At 44.5% G+C, this 24821-nt stretch overlaps 1 protein-coding gene across 1 annotated transcript; it reads right to left on the bottom strand.

Annotated features, from left to right (window-relative positions):
- Positions 1-297: 297 nt before the first annotated feature.
- Positions 298-12397, bottom strand: Ankrd66 (ankyrin repeat domain 66). Its single transcript, XM_057751846.1, has 4 exons — positions 12368-12397; positions 10263-10437; positions 6250-6478; positions 298-748 (listed from the first exon to the last, which is right to left on the bottom strand). The coding sequence occupies exons 2-4, from the start codon at positions 10423-10425 to the stop codon at positions 562-564; spliced, it is 579 nt and encodes a 192-aa protein (XP_057607829.1). The 5' UTR covers positions 10426-10437; positions 12368-12397; the 3' UTR covers positions 298-561.
- Positions 12398-24821: the final 12424 nt, after the last annotated feature.

The following is a 24821-nucleotide window of genomic DNA, read 5'->3' as shown; positions in this document are numbered from 1 at the left end:
GCCAATGCTGGCACTGTGGGCTCCCACAAAAAAAGAAAGAAAAAAAAAAGCTGAACATTGCGAAAGCATTTGCTCTTGCTTAGTCTTTGTGACCCAAACAAATTTTATTCATGGATTGAATCCATCATATTGGGAAGTTTTTAAGAGTTTTGTTTTGCTTTCTTTTTCACTTTTTTTTCCTGCCCCAGACTAATCAATTACATTGGAAGAACTCTTTGATCTTGAACATTCTGTAACTATGTGGGATGTGTCGGTAGGTGAGGGGCGGAGCATGCTGAAACTCCGCTAAAACAAAATGTAAGCAGCCTTTGGCTGTAGGCTGCTAGGTCCACTCAGGGTCAAACTTCTGGGTTTAGCTTTACGCTTTCAGGTTTTGGCACAGAGACACTGGCTCTGATAGAACACTGCAGACTTTCCAGCTGAATGGTTCGCTGTGACTTTCTGTAGAAGCCTGGGTAAGGGTGACTGAGTCAAATCCCGTGAAGACGAGGAAGCCTAGCAACAACTCTGGCTCCGTGCTGGGTCCTAGGTCTGCCCGAGTCTGTCCTGAGGCTTCCCTTCTCATAACCTCCAGGCCTTGGAATGGCTGAGCTTGGTGGAGCCTCGGATTTTCTTACTCTTTTTGTTGGTGTTTGGATCCGGGGCCGGAAGAGACAGCTCTAGCTCCCTTTTCTTGAGGTCCCAGTCTGGGTCCTGTTCATCAAGCAACAGCCCTCTCTGGCGGTGGTCCCGGCATTCCCGTTCTGCCCTACAAAGAGAACAGCCTGTGAGTGTGGGAGAAGGAGCCCGGCTAGCGTTGGCTCTGACCCTTCTTCCTGAGCACTACACACAGAGCAGGCCATTCATTGTCTAATTGAGACACAAGGAGGCCAAGCTCACATATGTCCAAGTGCACACTCTACATTCTAAACCTTCTAAAGCTCGGGTCTCAGACCCCAGAGGAACTACCCGAAGATGGAAAAGGTTGGTATGGCCAGAGTGTGATGAATCTCCGACTCAAAGACAGCTGGGAGGAGGGGCTGCTCACTGTTAAAAGTGCCCACATTTCCAGAACAGTCTACATGACACGGGAAAGCTGTTTCTTTTAATTCTACTTTTCCGACTATAAAAGCAACACACACACGTTCATTGTTTGAAATTTTAAAGTGTAGGTTGGCACGTTGCCGCCCACGGTCACGGTGCCCCCCCCCCCTCCGTCTGCATTCGGTGCGCTATTATCCAGTTCGCGAGCTTCGGGCAAGGGGGCTGGAGGTTAAAATACACAAACACACAGACAGAGAGACAGAGACACGGGTCATCCTTGAATTCCCCAAGAATGCCCCCTTTATTGTGTTCAGGGACAGATTATATAGAGATAGCCACGCCCCAGTCAAACCCACCAGAAACCACTCTCCTGCCATCAGGAACTCCTGAAGGTCTCGTGCTCAGAGCAGCTGTAGGCACTCAGATCAGGGGAAAACAAGTTGTTTACAAGAAATTCAGGGTCTGGGGTCTCACTGCTCCCAACAGCACATGTGCAATTCCAGCACCCAGGAGAATGAGGCAGCAGGATTGCTGCAGGTTCAAGGCCAGCCTCTGTTGTACAGTGAGTTCCAAGCCAGTCCGGGCTTCAGAGTTAAACTCCGTCTCAATCAATCAATCAATCAATCAATCAATCAAGTAAATTGGATGTGCAAGAAGAAAAATGTTAATTGCATAGACTGTCTGTCTAGGTAAATTAAGTAAAAATAACCTAAGAGCATACCTTCTCACAATGTGAACTATGAAGGAACCCAGTGGTGGTGTCTAATCCCACTAACCCTCTAATCCCACTACAAGATACTCACTGCCACATGCTCTATTGTGTGAGCAACTTTGCTAGCCCATGTGTTTCAGCTCATTGATCCCACGATGAGTTTAGCATTGGCTTCTTGCCCAAGTATGGTCCTCTGCCCGCCTGCTTTAGCCTGCAAGTCCTGGCAGTGATCACCCAGTCGGCCAGGGCACTCCTCCCTCCACACTCCCTCCCCTTCTTCTCAAGCACACTCTACCTATGCACATTTCCAACATGGTAGCTGCACCCAGCCCAGCAGGCTTTCTCTCCTCGCTCTGCCAGGGCTTTGGTGTATTTGCAGGACCAACCAGACTAAGTATACCTACATTCTGAATTCTTCCCTCTAACTCCTCTAACATGAGAAGGGGAGTAAGTTTCTGGTGGGAAATGATGAGAAGATGGAATTCACAAATAATACAGCTGACATTTTTGTCTGCTCAGCATTGCCTGCCTGATGTCCATGGCAGTGCCCGCTGTATTTTCATTATGCTGGACCAAATGTCATGTGCATCTGGTCACTAAGGAGGGGCTAAGATTGCTCAGAAAAAAAATCCATAAAAAGTCAAGGACAAGACTCTGGGGAATTCTAGCATTTGAAAGGCACGTAAGGATAAATACCGAGAACCTGGGCATGATGGTGCCTGGCTGTAATACTAGTTCCTGGGAAAGGGACACCAAGCTTAGGGAGGCTGTGACAAGATGGAAGGGAGAGGGGAGGGAGAAAGGGGAGCTGAGGAAGGAGAAAAGAAGGGAAGAAAGGAGGGTGGGAGGGAGAAAGGGAGAGAGGGAGAGAGGGAGGAATAGGGAAGGGAGGGAGGGATGGGGAGGGAGAAAGGAGAGCTGAGGGAGGAAGAGAGGGAGGAAGAGAGGGAGGGAGGGAGGGAGGAAGAGGAAAGGAAATGCATGAAAGATTACGAATGGAGAAGGGAATATTGTGTTAGCAACAGGACCTTTATGGTTACTTGTATGAGAAATGTATCCATACAAAGATGGGGAAGATCTCCAAAGGAGGAGCGAGAGATGAGGAAGGAGGACCGGTTCCATAGATGAACTCCGGAGTAGTTCAGGGCCCTAGGGGAGAAGAAAAGCAGTGGGAGGGTCCTCTAGCTCTGTTAATTTGTTTAAGAAAGTCTACTTAAACGTTTTCACAGACCAAAAAGGAGAGGGGAAGGGGTAGATATAACTAACAATACAGGAGGAAGTGACAATTAAGCAAAGAATAACACAGGGGTGGCTTTCTTATAGAAGGTGTGAAGATTCTAGATCAGTGGTTCTCAATCTGTGGGTTGTTACCCCTTTAGGGGCCGAACAACCCTTTCACAGGGGTTGCCTAAGACCTAAAATATTTATTTACATATAATTCATAATGCAGCAAAATTACAGTTATGAAGTAGCAACAAAAATAATCTTATGGTTGGGTTACCACAACATGAGGAGCAGCATTTAAAGGCCACAGCATTAGGAAGGGTAAGAATCACTGCTCTAGCTGGAGGAACACCATGACACAGAAAGGTGGGAAGGCCAGAGTGAGCTGATGTGGGGATTTGTAGGACCCTGAAGTACAAGGATGGGGAGCTGTTAAAAAGCTTGCTCCTTCCTGATGTCTCAGAGACAGCTGAGGTGGCCTTAGATAGAAGCATATGTCTCTAGTTCCCTGCCAATGCTCATTTACTTGTTTCTGAATATTTATGTGAAGCCCAGGAGTAGAGAGTCAAAGCCCAGAAGTGGAGAGTGCAGAAATGGCAGCCCCCCCAAAGAAAAACAAAACAAAAAATAAACAAACAAAAAACCAAACTGGGACAAATGGCTTACTGTGGTCAGCATACCAAAGAGCATGACCTCCAGGCTCTCTCAACATTATAAATACTTGTTACAATGCTGGTGTTCTGGAGCTTCACAGCCCTTCTCACCCCACCCCTACCCTAAACTTCTCTAGCTCAAGGGCATCCTTTCACCCAGTGTCCCATTCCTATATAGCCTGCTATTCCAGCCGTGTCTCTTGGCTCACTCCTGGCTCTTGGTCCGCTTGAACCTCTCTCCTCTTTACTGTTCCTCTCCCTTCTCTTCCTCTCTCATTTTCCTCTCATGGCCCAGTCTACTCTCCTGGCCATGATTAGTCTACTCCTTTGCACTGGAATGCCTCTGGCTATACTCTCGCTCAGATCCACAATAAAAACCTTCTCTCCAACCATACCTTGGAGTGGTCATGTCCTCACTTTGTAGATCTGGTGCTGAAACCCGGTTTAATCAAGAGATCCATCCATGGTTGGGGATGCTAGGTCATAAGGTACAGATAGCAAAGGGTCTAAAAGTCATGAATAGAGGCAAGGAAGGTGGGGGATACCATACCATGCCATCCAGATGGCCCGGAAATTAGTGAGCCCTGCAGACAGGAGGTAGGTTGGGAAAGAAAAATGTTGAATGTCAAGAGGTTTCAGGTTCGGACACCTGTTTGAGGACCTGAGGAGTAATAAGATGGAGGGAGCCGTGTCACACAGCAGGCATTAGAGTTGTAGGAAACTCAGTGAAGCTTGCCTGCTTCAGGGCCATGGAACACAGAGATCCCAAGTATGACACCTAGAAGACACGTCGAACTGAGGAGAAGAGTCTGTGAACAGGACTCTCCTCAGCTTGCTCTTTCCAGCTCCTCATTTATGATTTGTGATATTTTTAAATGGTGACACAATTTCAAGGCAGGGTCTCTTGAGGAATTTCTATGGATTTCCAATCTCATCTTAGGCAACAGTTTTATTAGTTTAACTTTTTGGGGATGGCAGTGTTGGGGACTGAACCCAGGGCCTCACGTGGGCTGAGTGAGCACTCCTCTACTAAGCTTCATGCTCCAGCTCTTATTTTACTTTTCCTTCTGAGACAGTCTCACTAATTTGCTCAGACGGACCTTGAACTCTCTGTAGCTCAGGCAGGCCTCACATTGGCAATTTCCGTGGCTCAGCCTCTTGAGCAGCTGCCACGGTAGGCCTAAGCGACCACCCTGTCCTAATTTAACATTTTGACAATAACTGCATTTGAAGCTCACAGGAGACGGCCCACTGTCGCTGCTCTCTACCACACACTGGCATTACTTCTAGGGCGTCTGTCCATCTCATCTCCTTCCCATGCAACCATGGTCAGACCAGGCTATCCAACGTCTCCTTGTATGAATCCCTTGTTGACCCAAATTATAGATTCATACATCTCATTTCCATTCCTCTCAGGGCTGTAACTGCAGAGAACAGAATTAGCACTCAATTATATTCAACTGCTTAACTTAATAAATAAATGAATGAATGTTTGGCAAGGTCTAGTCATGCCAGGGGAGTCATGCATGAATGGAGATAGGTGTTAAAAAACAGAAATGTAGATTCATTTGCCTCATGGTGTGTGTATGTGTGTGTGTGTGATATCTGTGTGTGTTTGTGTGCTTGTGTGTGCATGTGCATACAGAGGCAGGAGGCCAATGAAGTGAATTGTCTCCTGATGTTTTGATACAGGGCATCTCACTACGTTTACAGTTTGCAGTTCCGCTTAGATTGGTTGTCCTGGGATCCTTCAGTCTCTGAATGCTCACACTGGAGCCACTGATGAGGCCACCTTGACTAGTTTTACCTGGCTCCTGATGATCTGATCTCAGGTCCTCTTGTTTGTGTGGCAAGCACCTTCCTACCTGAACCATCTCTACAACCCCTGCTGCACTGTCAGTGTGAAGAAACTGATTGTCAGGAGGCTGGTTTATCTCTACAGAAGCACACAGCTAGCTCGAGTACCTTTCAAAAACCTGAGAGTGGCCATGAAGCTTAGGCCGTGTCCCAGACTTAAGTCCAGTCCTTATTAGAGATAATTTTTGTATGACCTACAGCAAAAAAAATCAATGTACTTTTCACTTTCAAGTTGTCATTCTTACAAAATCATCAAAAAAAATCAATTTTGAAACTTATTATAGGGACTAGAAAGATAACTCATCCTGTTAAAAGCAGTGCTTCTAGAAGCCCATATGGCTGTTTACAGCAGTTGGTAGCTCCAGTTCCAGGGGATCTGGCACCCTCTTTTGGCTTCACACAGTACACATACATACATCCAGGCAAAACACTCATACACATAAAAGTATATAATCTTCTAAAAGATTATGATACCGGTCAATTGGTCCAGTAATTCTCAAGCTCTAGATCGTGACTCTTTGGGGGTCACGGATCCTGCATATCAGATATTTATATTACAGTTTATAATAGTTGCAAAGTTACAGTTATGAAGTAGTAATGAAGAATTTTATGGTTGGGGGTCACCACAACATGAGGGACTGTATTAAAGGATCAAAGCATTAGGAAGGTTGAGAACCACTGGGTTAGATCTTTTTGTTTCGTTTTCATTTACCTGAGATTGGTCAATTGATGAAAACTCAGATCACAGGCTCCTGTCTACAGCTGGGAAACAGTACTCACTTCTCCAGGAAGTCCACACAGGCTTTCTGCCCGTAGATCTGTGCGATCCTCTTGGGTGTATCTCCGAAGAAGTCGGCAGCATCAATGGCAGAGGGCAGTGCGTGGAGAGTCTTGAGGACGTTCAGATGGCCGGACTCAGCCGCAAAGTGAGCTGCGGTCCAGCCCACGTCAGTTACCAAGCAGGGTCTGGCTCCATATTGTATCAGGAGATGTAGCACCTCCATTTGCCCTTAGACACACCATGGAGAAAGGATGTGGAGTTAAGATACAAATGTCCTCCGTGGCCTGAGACCAGGAGCAGCCTACAGTACAGATGCAGGAGGAGGCGGGCCTTTGAGGTACCTCTGCCTTGTTATCAACATTCCCCTTCCTTTTCATCCTTCTTCCTGGGAGACAGTTTCCCATCCTCCTTCCACGGAGACCTGAGCCCTCTAAGAACCTCCTGTATTCTTTCTAGAACAGTCCTTCCTTCTGTCTACTATCCCAAGTCTCACTTGAGTTCTTCTCATCTCCGCATTGGCAAACCTCACTGCTTCTACAGCTACAATAGATTCTTTGTTTGTTTTAATCATTTATTTTGTATATTTTTCTGGGATTGAATAGGTCCCCACATGCCGTACACAAGGTCTCTATCACTGAGTTGTAGTCCTTAGAACTCTCCTTACTTTTTATTTTGAGAGAGAGTAGGTTAAGTTGCGAGACTGGCTTTGAACTTATTCTGTACCCCAAATGGGTCTTGAATGTTCTGTTCCATTCATAAATGGCCAAACATCGGAAACAACCTAGATGTCCCTCAACAGAAGAATGGATAAAAGAAATGTGAGACGTTTACACAATGGGATGTTACTCAGCTGTTAAAAGATGCCATCACGGAATGTTCATGGATGAAACTAGAAGAAAATCATCTCGAGTGAGAGATCCCAGACTCACAAAGATGAATATGGCATATATTCAGTTATACGTGGTTATCAGTTATGAAGTTAGTGATAACCAAGCTACAATCCATAGAACCACAGGGGTTAGCTATAGAGTAAGGGACGAGAGGGAACAGATAGCTCCCATTAGGAAAGGGAAATAGACAGTTATGGATGGATGGATATGGAGGGCTAGAATGGGAGGATCAAGTGGGGAGGGCAGAGGAGAAAGGGTTGTGGGAGGAACACAGTGAGAGAGAGCTAAAATTAAGGGGCACTTAAGGGGTAGAATGGTGTCTAGTTTGGGTGTTATTGCTGCGAAGAGACACCGTGACCACAGCAATGATGTGACCACAGCATGATCCACTCTTTTAAAAAAAAAACCAACAACCATTTAGTTGGGTCTAGCTTACAGTTCAGAGGTTTAGTCCTTTATAATCATGGTGGGAATTGTGGTGGCATGCAGGCAGACATGTCGCAGGTGAGGGAGCTGAGAGACCAAGGGTTGAGTCACCAGGCCTGGCTTAAACTCCTGAGACTTTAAAGCCCCCCATCAGTAACCCACTTCCTCCAACAAATACCTATTCCAACACCACAACTCCTAATAGCGCCTCTCCCTATGAGCCCATGGGGCCATTTTCATTTAAACTACCACATATGAAAACCTAAATACGGTAGAAATTTCCTAAAATAAATACATCTATGAAGATGATCTAAATGAAATTGCTAAATAATGAAGGGGGGCTTAAAGTTCAAATTGGCCATTTCATTACCAGACAAAGCTTTTAGTACCAGTATTGGGTTAATCTAATTGAGTTGTTGGTCAAAGGGGGTCCACAGGAATTCCCAAACAATCCAAGCTATTACCAAGATTATAGGTTGCTCTCTGCAAACTGACAGCAAGACCCCATTGGTAAAGACAGCACCTACACAACTCATTGAAGATGGAGACATGGAGCCAGTGCCTACACAGAGCCTTCATCCCTATTCTCTTTGGTACAGGAAGGTGCTCTTCATGCTCTCAAAAAAGAAACATGAACACCAAGGCAGCCACAAACTTGTTATCTACAATGGTGCCCTGTCTGAAAGATAAGCTAAGGCAACAGTATCACAAAGCTTGTGGGAGTAACCAACCACTAACTGATCTGACTTCAGACCCACTCCATGAGAATGAACCCATACCAGACACCCTGGGTGACCAATAACCAGGGAGCTAGAAAAAAGTTAACAAGTGTCACTTATACCTGTGGAAGAGAGAAGAATCTATTTTCTCCAAAAGAGTGATACTGGGTATATCAACCACTCCAGGACAGGCCTCGTGTTCAGGAGTGGTTTACCAACATATAAGGGACTCCACAGGTTTTTGTTTTGTTTTGTTTTGTTTGTTTGTGTGTGTGTGTGTTTTATTTGTATAATAAAATAAAAGTTTGGTGTTTTTATTTTTTTCTTTTTGGGTGTGGTTGTATTTGCTTTCTTGGTTTTGGGATTATTGTAGTATTGGTTTTGTTTGTTTTTCCAGGCAGGGTTTCTCTGTGTAGCCCTGGCTGTCCTGGAACTCTCTCTACAGACCTTTAAGTCAGATATTCGTTTGCCTCTGCCTCCCAAGAGCTGGGATTAAAGGAGGAAGGAGGAAAGATATGGAAGGACTTGGGGAAGAGGAATAATATGATCAAAATATAGTTAAATAATAAAAAATATTAAGCATTAAAAAGAAATTAATTTTTTAAATAAAAAATACTTTAAGACTTGGGTCAATGAGATAGCTCATCATTCAAGCCTGATGACCTGAGCCAGAGCTTACATAATGTAGAAGAAATCCAACGCCTGAAAATTGTCCTCTGACATCCATATGACCTCCACACCATCACACACACATCCACACACTTCTACCAATACACATCATGTACAAACACACACTAGCAAAATTCATTACAATTAGTAATTTGAGCACCTTTAGAATACAGCTGACACAGTTCAAGAACACAGGTTTTCTAATCAGACAGATTCACTAACAAGTAAAACCAATGCTCAGTGCCCTCATTTGCAGATCAGGACTGTGTACCGTTAATATCACTGAATCCTTGAGGAGGACAGACAAATTCCCAGACGTGAAACACCCGGCACAATGCCCACCACACAATTGTTCCCTCAGTGGTCAACTGGTATCATTACCAATGCTCCCTACATAGATTTTTGCAAAGCCGTTTGCATTGGTCTTACTTTCTGCCTAATCCCTCTCCCCACAAGAGAGGCAAATAATTGGAACCAAAGTTACCTATAGTACTGCTTTGCTTAACATCATTTTGTGGTGTTTATTAGTAAAGATTTTTCTTTTTTTTGTGGGGGCGTTGAGACAGGGTTTCTCTGTGTAGCTTTGGAGTCTGTCCTGGAACTCACTCTGTAGACCAGGCTGGCTTTGAACTCGGAGATCCACCTGCCTCTGCCTCGCAAGTGCTGGGATTAAAGGTGTGCACCACCACCACCCAACACTAAAGACTTTTCTTTAAAGAATTTAGTTTATTTGAATTTATGTGTGTGCTTGTATGCCCATGTTCTCATGCACATGTGTGTAGGCTCCCTAGAGGCAGAAGCTGTTGGTTCTCCTGCAGCTGAAGTTCGAGGCAGGTGTGGGTGCTAGGAAGCAAACTTGGTCCTTACAAGAGCAGCGAGCACTCCTAACTGCTGAGCCATCTGTCCAGCCCTAATTTCTAAAGACGAAGCTTTGTCACTAACTTCCTGTCATATAACCGGGATGTGCTGGGAGGGGGTGGGGATGGATTATCTTCGATACTCTGTTCATGAAGTCATGATGACAGAGGACCAATTGAGAGCATATTTACAGTCTCATCATTGTATACATTAATGAATTCCACACCAAAGAACTCCAGTACAGCCTTACTTCCCCCATAATATAGAAGAATGAGTCCCCCAAGGCAATAAATAACAGGGTCCAGATGCTATCACTACTAAGGGTTAATTCCAGGGTCGGACCGATCCATCTAGTACTAAAGAAATGTCCATTTCACTCTCTGACACAGACTGAGGGCCTCGTGAAGGTGGACTAGGAAAAAAGGGTCTGCAGAGGCATTGTCTACTCACCTCTGATCGCCGCCCAGTGGAGTGGCGTCCTGTCGCTCCAGTCCACATCCTTGTAGTTTGGGTCACAGAGACCTTTCTTCAAAATCTTCTTCACTGAATTGTAGTCGCCTGCTGCCACGGCCTGATGGAGCTTTGTCATGTCTGACATTTTTGACAATTCCATGACAGAATCTGCCTGAGATACAGGCCATTTAGGGGAGTCCACACAGCCCTTCACCCCTGGTAAGGGCTCCCTGGATTTCTGACTCAGAAACAGGTTTCTGCTTTCCTATTTTGTGGATTTGCATATATAAACTTGTGTGTGCGTGTGTGTGTGTTGTGTGTTCTGCTGTGAGGGTACCTAACTCTCAGCAACTGTGGACAGCAGCAACTGTGGATAAGATCCACCATTCTCCAACCCCAAAACTACCGATGGCCTCCACTGTACCCAGAATTATCTCTGGTACTTTACAGTGTGCGCTCCATCCATCTTCCAGGGTGACTTCCTACCCCTACTTCAGAGATCTCTTAGTTTTATGCTACCTTGAGTTGGTTCTGTGTTGTGTGATGTTTTACTCTTTTGGTTTTTTGAGGGGCCCACCTCCCAGCTCCCAAATAAGTCACACACAGAGGCTTATTCTTAGTTAAGCCGGCCTTAGCTTGGCTTGTTTCTTGCCAGCTTTTCTCAAATTAACCCATCTACCTTTTACCTCTGGGCTTTTATCTTTCTCTATTCCTGTATGCCTTTCTTTAATTCTTTCTCCGTGACTTGCTGTGTAACTGGGTTGCTGGCCCCTGATGTCCTCTCCCCTTGTTCTCATGGCTCCTCTTCTTCCTCAGTTCTTTGCCTGCCAGCCCCCCTCACCTTCTGTTTCTGCCTTGCTATTGGTCATTCAGTTCTTTATTAGAGCATCAGGTGTTTTAGACAGACAAAGAATCACAGCTTCACAGAGTTAAACAAATGAAAGTAACACACCTTAAACAATATCCTACAACAGTTGTGGAGTTCTGCATCCTGTCTTTCTAGCGTGGAAAGCATCCAGAGATGCTATGGGGACAGCGACAATCTGCATAAACAGTTTGGACTGGGTGACTGGATTCAGCATAAGTCATAAGTGCTCCAAGGATGCTATGGGGACAGCAACAATCTGCATGAACAGTTTGGACTGGGTGACTGGATTCAACATAAGTCATAGGTGCTCCAAGGATGCTATGGGGACAGCGACAATCTGCATGAACAGTTTGGACTGGGTGACTGGATCCAGCATAAGTCATAAGTGCTCCGTGGAAAGTAAAAGCTATTGCCGCACCTCTTGAGGAGTACAGCTTGCCAACACACAAATAAAACAGCTAAAAACAGGTATGAGGGGTATGCCATGAGGTGTCTTAGAAGAGGCTCTCAAGAATGAGAACCTAAATTCAGGTCCCCAGCACCCACATAAAAAGCTGGGTGTGGTGGCTCATGGTTGTAATCCCAGCATGGGAAAGAGAAACAGGTGGGTCTCCGAGGCCCTCTTCCCAGGTGGTCTGAACTATGTGGTGATGTTCCAGTCAATGAGAGACCCTATCTCAAACAGAAGATGGGAGAATGTGAGAACCAGGCCCCAAAGTTGTCCTCTGAACTCTACACACACAAGCACACACCACACACACCTCTCCTCCCACACGCTCACATGCTCATACACACAGCTCACCTCCCACACACTCATACACACCCCACACATGCAAACAACACAGCTCTCCTCCCACACACTCACACACACACACAGCTCTCCTCACACACACACACCCACACACACAGCTCTCCTCCCACACAGCTCTCCTCACACACATACACACACACACACACAGCTCTTCTTCCACACACTCATACACATGCACACATCCACACACATCTTTCCTCACACATATCCACACATCCACACACACACACAGATCTCCTGCACACACTCACACAGACATGCACACACACACAAAATCCTATGCCATGAAACACCAGTGCTCACACTGTAATCTACAAACCCTTAGAGGCCACTGATTTTTAGTTTAGGGGACTTATGAAGTGAAAACGGTTTTTATTTTAGTATTAAAATGTCACCAGCCTTGTCCACTCTGCTGTCACTTACCCTGTGGTGTAAAGGTGATGGTAAAGAAAACTGGCGATGAAAAAGATGCTCTCGGCAAACTGCTATTCACCACACTTACAGGAAGTTCCTTTCACAGATAGCTTCCGGGCTCCCTGCTGAAGCTCTCTGTGAGTCCCTAGCTAGCAGATTTTCAGATGTCTGGTTTGCTCAACTGGGGCAGTGAGTTTACATCAAAGGTGGATGCACATCCTGCTCCTCAGCCCTTCTCTGCCTCCTGCCTGTGAATAAGAACAGATGACCAGAAGTTCAGTGAAGACCCTGGATCAAAAGGATCATGTGGAGAGCAGTTGAGGAAGACACCCAACGCTGACCTTTGCTTCACACACGTGCACAAACACACAGACATACATACATATATACAAAATTAACTAAAACTTAAAAATAGACATTTACTTTAACAGGAAACCCTTACCCTAGAGGATTTGACCAACAATAAATTGACATTTGTGTGTGTGTGTGTGTGTGTATGACAAGGTTTCCCTGTGAAGCCCTGGCTATCCTAAAACTCACTGTAGACCAGGCTGGCCTTGAACTCACAGAGATACACCTGCCTCTGTCTCCCAAGTGCTGGGATTAAAGCCATGCACCACCACCGCCCGGCCTATTCTTTGTTTTCAACATAATTTTTTAATTGATTCTTTGGGGATTTCACATCACACATTGCAACCCCATTCCTTTCCCAGTCTTTCTGTGTCCACCCTCCATCCCTGTGGGAGCACACTTCTAATTCTACCTGGAGAGGGGAAACAGGCAGATCTCTGTGGCTCCCTGGCCAACCAGGCTGACCTACTCAGTGAGCTATAGGCCAATGACACCCTGTCTCAAGAAACACAGTGCATGGCTCCCGAGGAACAAGACACAAGGTTCTTGTTCTCTCTGTCTACCACACACACATTCACACACACACAGAACAAATGAAGAGTGATATGTTCTATGGACGAGTCATGAAGCATGTTATGTGAACAAAGTCAGACACATAGTACATGCTTCCATGGGCACAGGCAAATCTCTGGAGTCAACTGTAAATCAATAGTTGCCTAGGATCAGTTTGGGGTAGGTGGGTGTGAGCAGTGAGTGCCGGCAAAGCACAGGATTTCATGTGGGGGTAGGATGGCGAACTCCTTGTGTGAGGACCCCATTTTGCAAACTCGGATTTAAAGAAGGGGCTTCATCTTAACTCATATAATGAGTGGAGGCTCATCTCAGCCCCAGAAACATGCAGCGATAGCAGGAATTTGAACAGAAACCCTGAAAATAGCCAATTAAAAAGTCAGGGAGCAGGGCTGTAAACATTAATGAGGTCCAGATGTTCCTAGGAGGCATCCCGTCCTTGAAGATGTTATTAATGGCCCTTTGTTCGGGTTTTTGTACCCAAAAATTGACCAATGGTTTCAGACACTCCTTTATCCTATGCCCTCCTTAGCCATTCCCAAGACCACAGGACACGAGTCCCCCTGATTACAGGGTTTCCCCTTTAAAAATTCTCCCCTTCCCTGGACTCTGGCTGCTCTTCCCTCACTCACTATATTGGTGTGCTGGAGGTGTGGTCCAAACTCGAGTTTGTATATTAAAAACCTTCATGTAATTTGCATCAGAATCCATGAATTCATTTGGGGACCAGAAACCTGGGCATCACCCTTGAAAATCAGACTGCAGCAGCAATGGTTTCCTAGCTCTGAAATCCTAACACCCACCGAATTGGATGCTTTAAACACACCCAGTCTTTTGGTATGCAAATTGGTCTGAATTCACTAACCCAACTACTGAAATTTAGCAAACTTTGCTTTGCATGAATGTTTATGAATTTGATCAAGTAAATCTGAACCCCAGTCCTCTAGGGAGATGTACCTTGACTTAGAAAATAGTCAGTAGTACATACTTGAGTTAAGTAGGATTTACCTAACAAAAAAAGATTAAACTGAGAACTAAGATTAAAAATACTGTCGGCCGGGCGGTGGTGGCGCATGCCTTTAATCCCAGCACTTGGGAGGTAGAGGCAGGCGGATCTCTGTGAGTTCGAGACCAGCCTGGTCTACAGAGCTAGTTCCAGGACAGGCTCCAAAACCACAGAGAAACCCTGTCTCGAAAAAAACCAAAAAATAAAAAATAAAAAATAAATAAATAAATAAATAAAAAATACTTACTGTCTTTTCTGGGAGCCCTGTGCTGCAGGCCACCTTAGCTGGCTGGAGTGTTAGTTTGTTTGCTCCATGGAAACTGACCCCGCCTCCTCCCCAGGCAAGCTAAGAATGAGCCTCAGCTTCCAGGTCCTTGGGGTCTGGTGAGCAGGCCTGCCTCTCTGCTTTTCATCCAAACTCTTCAAGAATTTCATCTTCTACTTTAGTTTTAACTGGTATGGTCCTCAGTAGACTTTTAAGAGCATTTGATAATCAAATTGAAATTGAAAAGCAGCTGTCTGCTCACAACCCACAAGAGACTGTAAAGCAGATCAGCTGCTTAGTAGCCACATGGGACTTGGGGACTGTCTTCCCACCTTGGATTACTAGGACAGCAGGGGCCCCTCACCTTCAGAACCAGCTGCAAGAGATCTTGAGGAAATTCCTTAATGTTGCTGGGGTTCGGGTTGTTGTTTTTTTTTTTTTTTTTTTTGCTCACTGCTCAAAGGAAGTATTTTGTTTATTTATTTGTTTGTTTATTTTTCGCGACAGATTTTCTCTGTGTATTCCCCCCCTCCCCTCACTGTCCTGGAACTCACTTTGTAGACCAGGCTGGTCCTGAACTCACAGAGATCCACCTGCTTCTGCCTCCTGAATAAATTCTGTGATTAAAGGCCTGTGCCACCACTGCAGTCAAAAGGAAACATTCTTAATCTTTTCCCTTCTGGCTATTAAATACAAATAGCCAAAGTAATTTATAAAACATTTGATGCAAGATAGATGTTTAAATAGGACATTTCTGGATGCTTTCTCCTGGCCTCCTTTCCCCTCCTCCCCTCTGCTCTAACCAAACATCTATCATGTCTCCGGTACCGCTGATCTCGGACACCTCCATCTCTCTGTCTTTCCCTCTCTGTCTTCTTCCCTCTCTTTTTTCTTCTCTCATTTTTTCTGTTGGTGTTCTGTATTGCAGGGGACGATCAAAGAAAGAGAGTCACTCCAAGATGGAACTCAGGCTCTGTGGAACGGAACCCCAAATAGCTGTACAAAGGCATTTGATTGGTTGTTTGATTGTTACACTTAAGTTATTTTATGGGTAAAACAAGCTTCTCATATCAAAGCCCCTGATCTAATCTATATGTTTTGTGAAGAAAAGCATCACACCCCAGCCACTTTGGTCCTTAATGTTTGCAGTGCCCAGTAGTGCAGGATGCTCCAGTCTGTCTTGGGACCAGGGTCATGCAAAGGCCATAGTGCTGCCTCAGAAAAACAGCTCCAGAAACAACAGAGAACAATCACTGTTTTCTAGGATGATTTCTTCCTGGGCTAAGTACTTCTAGAAAACAATGATTCATTCTGATGTTAACCCTAGACACAGTGTAAACAGCTATTTCATCCCAATGTTTACCATCGACACAACGCTTCTCCTGGAGTTCCCCTACATTTCCCCTTCCTTCTTTCCTTCCACTTTCCTTCTTTTTTTCTTTCTTTCCTTCCATTAGTCTTACTATTGTTCTTCCAATATATGTTGGGGGTTATGCTGGACCAACATTCTGGTTAGCCTTAATTGCCACCTTGGCACAGCCTAGAGTCATCTGAGAGAAGCCTCAACTGAGGAGTTGCCTTCATCAGGCTGTCTGTGGGACATAACTGTGAGGGATTATCTTTGCTATAGACTGATATAGGAAGTGACCTCGTGGATGGCACCAATCCAAGCAGGTGGTCCTGGGCTTTCAAAAAAAAAAAAAAGGTGAGAGCACCAGGCAGGCAGCATTGTCCATGGTTCCTGCTGTCCTTCCTTGGCTGTGGCTGAGTTCCCTGGTTGGAAGTAATGCTGCATCGATGGCAAGCAGTCCCACCTTCAGGTTCCTGCCTTGAGTTCCTGCCCCGACTTCCCTCAGCAGTGTACTGTGACCAGGGAGTGCTTTTGGTATGAGTATTGTAGCACAGCAACACAAAGAAGACTGGAACAGCCTGGTAGAGATAAGGCACCCTTGCCTTGACTTAATTGAGCTTTCAGTCCAGAAAGGGGGACAGTGGGGCACAGACAATGAACAAGAAAAATCATTTACATGTAAATTTACAACTTTTCAACTACCATAAGCAAACGTGCAAAGGCAGAGAAAGTGGGAGAGGATTATCAGACTGAGAAGGTGTTGAATGAATAAATGAAGGCCATGATGATCCTAGGTACGTACTAAAGAGAAGGTTTGTTGTAGATATGAGGGAGAAAACAGCCAGAGTCATCTGAAAGAGTCCAGACTGAGCTGGGCCATGAGGAGAGGTGGGGAGTGAGAGGAGAAGGAAAGAGAGGAGAGAAGGAACAAATAGACCACCTGGCAACCCAGAGGCCAAGAAGGCAAGAGGACATGCAGGGACCCAAGAAGTCCAACAGGACACACAGCCATATAGGAGTCAGAGATGCAGAGGGAAGGGATGCCCATGGGCTAGAGAGTTTAGGGTAGGGGCAGGTATGTCAGCCAGGATGACTCTGTAGCAGGGACTAGTCAATAGGACCTGGAGGAGACTAGGGGCCAGAGTCCGCTTTTGAAATGTTATATAGGCATCTCAGCCATTTGTCCTGAGTTTGAGACCTAACAGATGTCATGACTGTATTTGGTTGTCAACTTGATTGAGAAACACCTAGAAGAGAGGTGAAGAGCTATTACAATGTTTGCATATAAAAGGGCCCATGTTAAAAGGTGGGTTGTCAGCAAATAATATCTTAGAAAATAGCTGGATTATGATGGCTCTAACCTGAGCAGTAGATTCATCCAATGATGGATTCATAGTGTGTGTGTGTGTGTGTGTGTGTATTCCTTTGTCTCCATCTATTCTGTTCGAGACAAGGTCTCTTACTGACTCTTAAGCTTGCCAATTCAGTGAGCCTGACTGGCCAGCCAGCCCAGATTCTTTTTTGTTTCTGCCATGCCAAGCATGTACTGTCATGCCAACTTTTTAAATACCAGTCCCAGGGATCAAATTGAACTTCTCACCCTGTCTGTCCAGGGTCTAGTTCCCTGAGTCATCTCTCTAGCATTTGGATTCAGACTTTGGTAGCATTCTTGGGAGACGATGGAAAGGAGGATGTGTAGCTATGTGGGAAGAACCACATCATGAAGAAGGTACCTTTCTTGATGCCAACATCTTCCCTTGTTCTCTCTTCTGCCCTGCAGCCCCACTGCACTTTCTGCCACAGTCCCTCGCCATGATGTCGTGCCTCACCACAGGCTGGTGTAGCAACAATGCAGCTGACCATGACCGAATCCTCTGAATGAGAGCCAAAACAAACATTTCCTCGTCTAAGTTGTTTCTCTCAAGTATTTTATCCCAACAATGAAAAACTGACTAGTGTTAGAGTCCTGGAGAAGTCCCACAAAAGACCACCATCCACACATGCCATCAGCAAGAGCGTCTATTATTCTAGCATCCTGGGGCCTGCCATCTCCTATGGATGCAAGATGACGATGATGACCCCTAGGAGCTCACAGACACAGGAAGATCCTAAGACAGTTACATCATTTTTATCTATGATTGGCTTAAGCACGTGGCAATCATATTAGTACATTCTTATTGGTAGGGCAAGTTAGGGGTTGATTAGAGCTACAGTTTCTATTTTTTGAAAGATCGGGGCAAGGCCCAGGTCCTGTCCCTCAGTTGCTGTGGAGGCTGGCTGGCCTAGTAGGTACTGCCTGTGATGTTGGCTCAGGTCTATTACTGCATGTTCCACACCTTCTGGTCCTTTCTGACAGGGCTGTTGGAGATTGATGGTCCTTTATTCATGGCTCTTCTTCAGAAACTGCTTGTTCAGTCTCAGGAAACTGAAACTGAGGCCTGATCACTGAGAGAAGACTGAGCAGCCTGTGATGGCGTCTTCTCTCTCGGTCCTTTCAACTAAGACAAACCCACTTCAGTTATATCAGTGAGAGTGATTCTAGAGAGCATGGGGGTCAGTCGGCAGAATGAAAGCATAAAATGGTTGCTGAGTATGGACTCATCAAATAGGCTAAAGGCCTGGAGGGAAGCTCGTGCATGCCATGCCTACATCAGGCTCACGCAGCTGACAGCCCCTTTGTGAGCACATGCATCATTTTGTTACCGCCATAGCACAAGGGCAGCAATCTCCAGATTCACCAGCATTTGAAGGCAGACTGATGGCACTCCAGGGGGCTTACAAGTCAGGACCGCATTATTGCCTCTCTTGTGCCCAGGTTTCCAGACTCTTGGGCTGAATACCTACTGATTTCCTCAACTCTCCAGTTGACAGGTAGCCATTGCAGAACTCCTGTGCCCCTAACCACAGAAGCCAGTTGATAAACCCTTTCTTCTGCACTGTGTTGATCCTGACCCTCTGAAGAACCCCGACTAACAGGGAGGTGAGACCTGGCAAATCCAGAGAACATAAGGAACTGAAGAGCTAGAAAGTGTAGTCCACACAGCGGGGCACGGCTTGGCTTGTGTGAGGAATAAAGAAAGGGAGGGTACTGGCTCTGGAACGTGGACTGAGTGAGGTGTTTAGGGCAGGTAAGCGCTAGACTGTTCAGTGTGTCTGCAAATTTGGATTTCTCCCCCTATTAGAAAGAGCGTCCACTGTAAGGTATTTTTGGTTTTTTTCTTTTTCTATTTTTTGGGGGAAGGGAATGGGGATTGGTTTTTTTTTTTTGTTTTTTTGATTGTTTTGTTTTGTGACAGAGTCTCTCTGTGTAGCCCTGGCTGTCATGGAACTAGATATATAGACCAGAGGTCCACCTACCTCTGCCTCCCAAGTACTAGGATTAAAGGTGTGCACCACCACTGCCAGGCCTCTGAATGTTTTAAAGTAATGGATGAAATGACTTGGTACAACTTGTATGCCCTTCACAGGTTACTTTGTCTGATAATTCGAGAACAGATGGATGGGAGATGAGACTGCATGATGTGGGATGTCCTTCTGTATATGTGCTGCTTTTATTGGTTGATAAATAAAGCTGCTTTGGCCTATAGCATGGAAGAATATAGCCAGGCTGGAAGAGGTGTATAGAGAGAATAGGTGGAGTCACGGAGATGCCATGTAGCTGCCAAAGGAGGCAGACACCATGGAGCTGCCCAAGAAGCAAGAGGTAACAAACCATGAGCCTTGTGGTTAAATATAAATTCATAGAAATGGGTTAATTTGAGATGTAAGAGTTAGCTAATAAGAACTCTGAGCTAATAGGCCAAACATTGTTGTAATTAATATAGTTTCTGTGTAGTTATTCGTGTCTGGGCCCCTGGGAACAAAAGAGTAGTCTCTAGTTTCAACTGCAAGCATGGACACTGAAGATATCCATTACAGAAGTCTAGACAAGAAAGAACGGTGGGTGGTGGCTAATGGCTGCAAGGGTCATGGAGAAAAAGTGCTGAAGCTAGAATTATTTCAGAGGGAATAGTGACATCAATTGTCAGTGGCTTAGACATGAGTAGTGAGCTAAAGGGAGAATCAAGGCTGGCTTTCCTTGCTTAGATGACATTGGAGGTATGGGAATAGGTATAGTGGAGTGAGCTTTAGATGATGGAAGAACACAGATTAAGAGTTATGTTTTGGTATAAGTTTGAGAAACCTGTGCAGCATTAAATATCAAGGAACAGTGTTACCATTCAGATACACCTGGCCTGCCCCTGGAGACATGGCAGCGTGTGTCATCCCAATGGATAAGCTCTTACGTTGGCATGCTGTGTGTGTGTGGTCTCTGTGCACATGTACTGTGCCATTCCTTTTAAATGGGCAGAACCCCGCCTGTTCACTCTCTTCTTCCTCTTCCTCTTTCCCACTGGTCTCTCTCTCTCTCTCTCTCTCTCTCTCTCTCTCTCTCTCTCTCTCTCTTTCTCTCTCTCTCTCTGGCTCTCTGTCTCTCTCTTTTTCTTCTTTCTCTTTCCCTTCTCCCTTCCCTCCCCCAATAAAAACTCTACCTGCAAGCTCTGGCATCTGTTCTCTCTCTCTCTCTCTCTCTCTCTCTCTCTCTCTCTCACCATTTTTTAAATTATAACATTGGTGCCATGAAACTTGACATGCCCCTTCTGGTGCCCACCCTGAACGTCAGAACCCTCAACTGTGAGTCACTTTTCTAACCAAAGCATCACTGTACCCATTCATCCAACACTGGCAGTATCAGTAAGCCTTCCCCAATTCTAACCCTGTTCCCATGAGTGCAAATTAGTCTCTCAGCCTGCCTGTAAGTCCTGGTACCAGGTGACCACATGTTTTGGGCTTAGAGACTTGACCCCTGCTCTGTAAGTTTGATGAATCACAGAGCAGCCCTCTCAGCCCTCTCACCTGATCCTCCCTGAATTTCTGGGATGCTGGAAATTACAGGCCTTTGGATCCTCCTCTCTACCAAACTCATAAGAACTACTTCTTACCTCTTAGCTATCAGCCAAACGGCTGCTTACTGACACTACATATACCAATATTTCATAGGACCTACACAACTTCTGCCAGGGATCCAACAGATGGAAAGAGATTCCCCCTTCCCCTCCATCCATGCTTTCAATTTTGTCTGCCACCTCTCACCATGGCTAAGACTTAGCCTGTCTCAGGGCAGGATCCGCTCTTCACCTGGGAGCATCTACCTTCCTCTAAAGGTTCTGTTTCATGTGTATAAAATGAGTCTCCCACCCCGCTAGGCATCTCATACTTGTGCACAAAACGTCTCATTCTTCTGTTTGTTCTGTTTCTGTTCACTCCCTGCTTGCCTAGGGACTCAAGGTGGTGTTATTGGGACCTCAGTGCCACTCATTAGCTTACAGATTTTTTAGGGCAGTGACATTTGCATCTATTGCCATTTTAAAGCCCTGTGGCTTTGATCTTTGAGTACAACCAGATTATAATCCTGAATGACTTATATAGAAATAATAGTATTTAAAGACCATATAATACCTTTTTGTTTCTGCATCAAAAGGTCAAGAGTACTATCTTATTGTAGAACCATTTTTGTTAATAAATCTATTAGTTGACAATTTGGGGCCTGTTTTTCTGGTATGTCAATGGGCACTATAGGTAGTCATTTTGTCCCCCATGCCAGGGAGTTCCCCCTTGTCTCAGCATTTCAACCTATTCTGGGGAGGGAGAATGGGACAATGTGTTCTTTTCTGTAACTACTTCTAGCTGACATTGGGGCATTGTTATCAGGGATCAAGAAGGCTTAAAGGCTTAAGGAGGGGACTCATGCAATGGGACACTCATCAGAAGCATCTGGTTCACAGACTCTGTTGAAGAGATGGGGAGCATTCACATCAGCTGCCCTGGTCCACATCAGCTTTCAGCTTTCAGCAAGGCCAGGGCTCACAGTCATCTGTAGCAGGTTGTAGTCAGGACTGATGCTTAGATATGTCTTCTAGGCACGTGAAAACCTATTGAAACAAGTTTAAACTAGAAACAGAAGTTATAATTTATGTACTTAAAGGAAAGTAATACATTTCAAACTTTTAGGCCCATATTCAATCCATATTGTAGAAAAAAGCAGATAACGGATATCTGTAAAACAGCAGGAATAAACTCATACCTTTGAATCCTAGCTTAAACTACAGATTTTGGTTAGAAACTTGTATATTTTTCTGTCTAGAGAGCCAGGTATGGATTGGACAGAGATGTCTTTGGCCGGATGAGAAACACCTTAAAGTCTACGCCTAGATGACAACCAAAATAAATGACCCAACAGTAAGTAGTCATTGCTCTATCAGCTTATCAGAACTATACCGCTGAAGGGGAAAGAAATCAGGAACATTTTTTATATCTTAATCATATATTTATACCATTGTAACATGAATCTACATCTTAAGTCATTTTTTAGACCCTCAAAGCTTATGAGCTTTTAAATCCTCAGACCTTTATATATCCTAAAACATTTTTTTGATTAAGACACCTAGTAGCTTTTAAAAAAAAAGCAAGGCTTGATTTTTATATCTATAAAATGAGCTAACAATCTGGCTATAGCTTTGTGGAAGGATCTGGATTCCTGTTGCTTCTAAACTGACAATACTATAGCTGGCCTAGCCGTCAATGCTATCAGAGATCCCAGAAGGATAAATAAACTATACCTGAGTAGAGATCAAGCAGCTTCCAAATCTAATAAAGGGACCAGAGTCCATATACAGTTAGCCATACCCAGGTCTCTCGAGCATTGGAGGCAGAAATATCAAACAGCAGTTTTAGCCAGGCCCATAAGCTGATTTTTTTCCCCCTATGAAAGAGGGGCATGGAAAAGACTGACTTTATTTTGTCTAGGAAAACTGATGGAATTAATTCTCCAATGACCTGCTGTTTGTTCACAGTCTGTACTGGGTCCTGGCAGCAGGTGTTGCATTGGGGTACCTCGCCTAGTGGTCAGTGTCATCGTAATCCAGGTGGAGACATCATGGTGTCCCATAATTTTTGGAGACCTTGGGTCACTGCTAGGATCTCAGAGTCTCTGTCTAATATAGTAAGTTTTTTAAGCCTTATTTTAAATGCCATATTCTGCAGATCTCTGAAGTATGAGGGCTGCCTAGGTACATCTGATTAGATAAACTTTGTTTCTAGTTCCTTGTTTTAAGTTTGACTTTGAAAACATATACGGGGAACTAAATAAGGCTTATTCCTGTAACTAATTATATCAGTACTTAAAGGATTACTGACTAACTTGTATTTCCTAACAGTATATAATAAGTTAGAAGCTTTCATAAGACTAGAACTTTACATTTTGCAGGTTTAGCCTTAAAAAATAATGATTTTTGAATTAAAGGTAATAAAGAAACTAAATTAGTCATTCCAAGGGTAATAAAAGCAGAACAAGTTTGCATCCAGTTGTTAATGCTGTCTCCAGGGAAGGCCAGGAAAGGTCCCAGGGTGAAATGGGAACAGGAGGAAGCCTAGGGGCTAGCATTGCCCTTAATAAATTCTAAGGCACTATAAACACTCATTAGGGAAGGGTCAGAGTTCCTTTTGGTAGAGGTTAAAGAGGACCCTTTTTAGGGAGTGAGAACTTTCTCCAAGCCCCCTGAGGGAAAAGGGTTTTGTAGTTTTATGTGTTAAGTACAAGCCTTAGAAAACAACAATTTTTAATTGATGTTCCTCTTAGTATCAATACAAAAAAACATTATATGACTCAGTTACTCAGTTTATCCAAATAGTTTAAGCCCAACAAAGTTAGCAAAGACAAGGAGGCTAAACATCCATTTTTAAACCGGAATAGGCCTTGAGCAAGGAAATACGTTTGTCTTTAATGCTTTGACCTTTTAATAGTTTTTTATGTTGTGGTGATTCTCCCGTTACAAAATTGTTTTCATTGTTATTCTACAACTGCAGTTTTTTCAACGTTATGAATCTCAATTTAAACATTTGACATGCAGATGGTCCTAAGCTACCCCTTTACAACCCCCAAAGGATTGAGACCCATAGCCTTGGACAGTGTTCCAAGCCCTCTATCAAACTGCTTAAGTCATTGTCTTTCTGTATTACAAGAAATGAACATCCCAGTTTCTGGTTAGCTTTTGGTGTTTATGGCTGTGACCCTAATTTTTAGCTTTTTATTTTAAGTCCAAACATTAACAATATAAACATTTTATATGCACAAATATCCCATAGCTTTAACTGTTATTTAAAAAATTAAAATCTCTTAAATGTCTTCCTACAATATCAAAAATAAAGTACCTCTTTGGCCCCACCTTCAATGGCATGTATATAACCTGTCATTTAGATCTCAGTGTAATGGTCTGTCCTGTCCCTTTAAGAGACAAGCTCCCCCTGTACTCCAAGGCAAGCAGATCTCCCTTTAGCTTCTAGCCTTAGCTCCTTCCTCTCTCTCTCATTCTCTCTCTCTCCCTCTTCCCCCTTTCTGTTTCCCTTTCTCCTTGTCCACCTTCTCCCTCCCTCTCCCCTTTCTTCTTCCCTTTCATAACCCACTAAATAAATACCCACTTTCTCTGCATGGAGTGCCTATCTATCTCTGTCTCTCACCCGCCATGGCTCCTCATGGAATTGGCTGACCTGCTGAAGTCTCTCACCCACCATGCAGCTTTCTGCCTGGGACCCGCTGCCCCTTGTAGCACACCACCCACTGCCGCCTCTCAAGGAACGGGACATTTTATTTTTACCATTACACTCAGTCTGCTCCATTTCACTGTAGCTGGTGCTTCTGGTGACTATCACCTGGCACTGACATTTCTAAAACTGTTAAGGTCCATACTTGCAACTGCATGTTCTTTGGGGCTCTAGTCCTGCCATACATTTGTAAACCTCAGCTGTTTCCTAGGATCCCTTTATGTCTTGAATACCATTGTCACCTGGGTGGTTATTAAATTAATAAAGTCTAGTTGTCTTT

The sequence above is a fragment of the Chionomys nivalis genome, chromosome 19, assembly GCF_950005125.1.
Source record: "Chionomys nivalis chromosome 19, mChiNiv1.1, whole genome shotgun sequence".
In the NCBI taxonomy this organism is placed as follows: domain Eukaryota; kingdom Metazoa; phylum Chordata; class Mammalia; order Rodentia; family Cricetidae; genus Chionomys; species Chionomys nivalis.
This window is presented reverse-complemented; position numbering and strand designations above follow the sequence as displayed.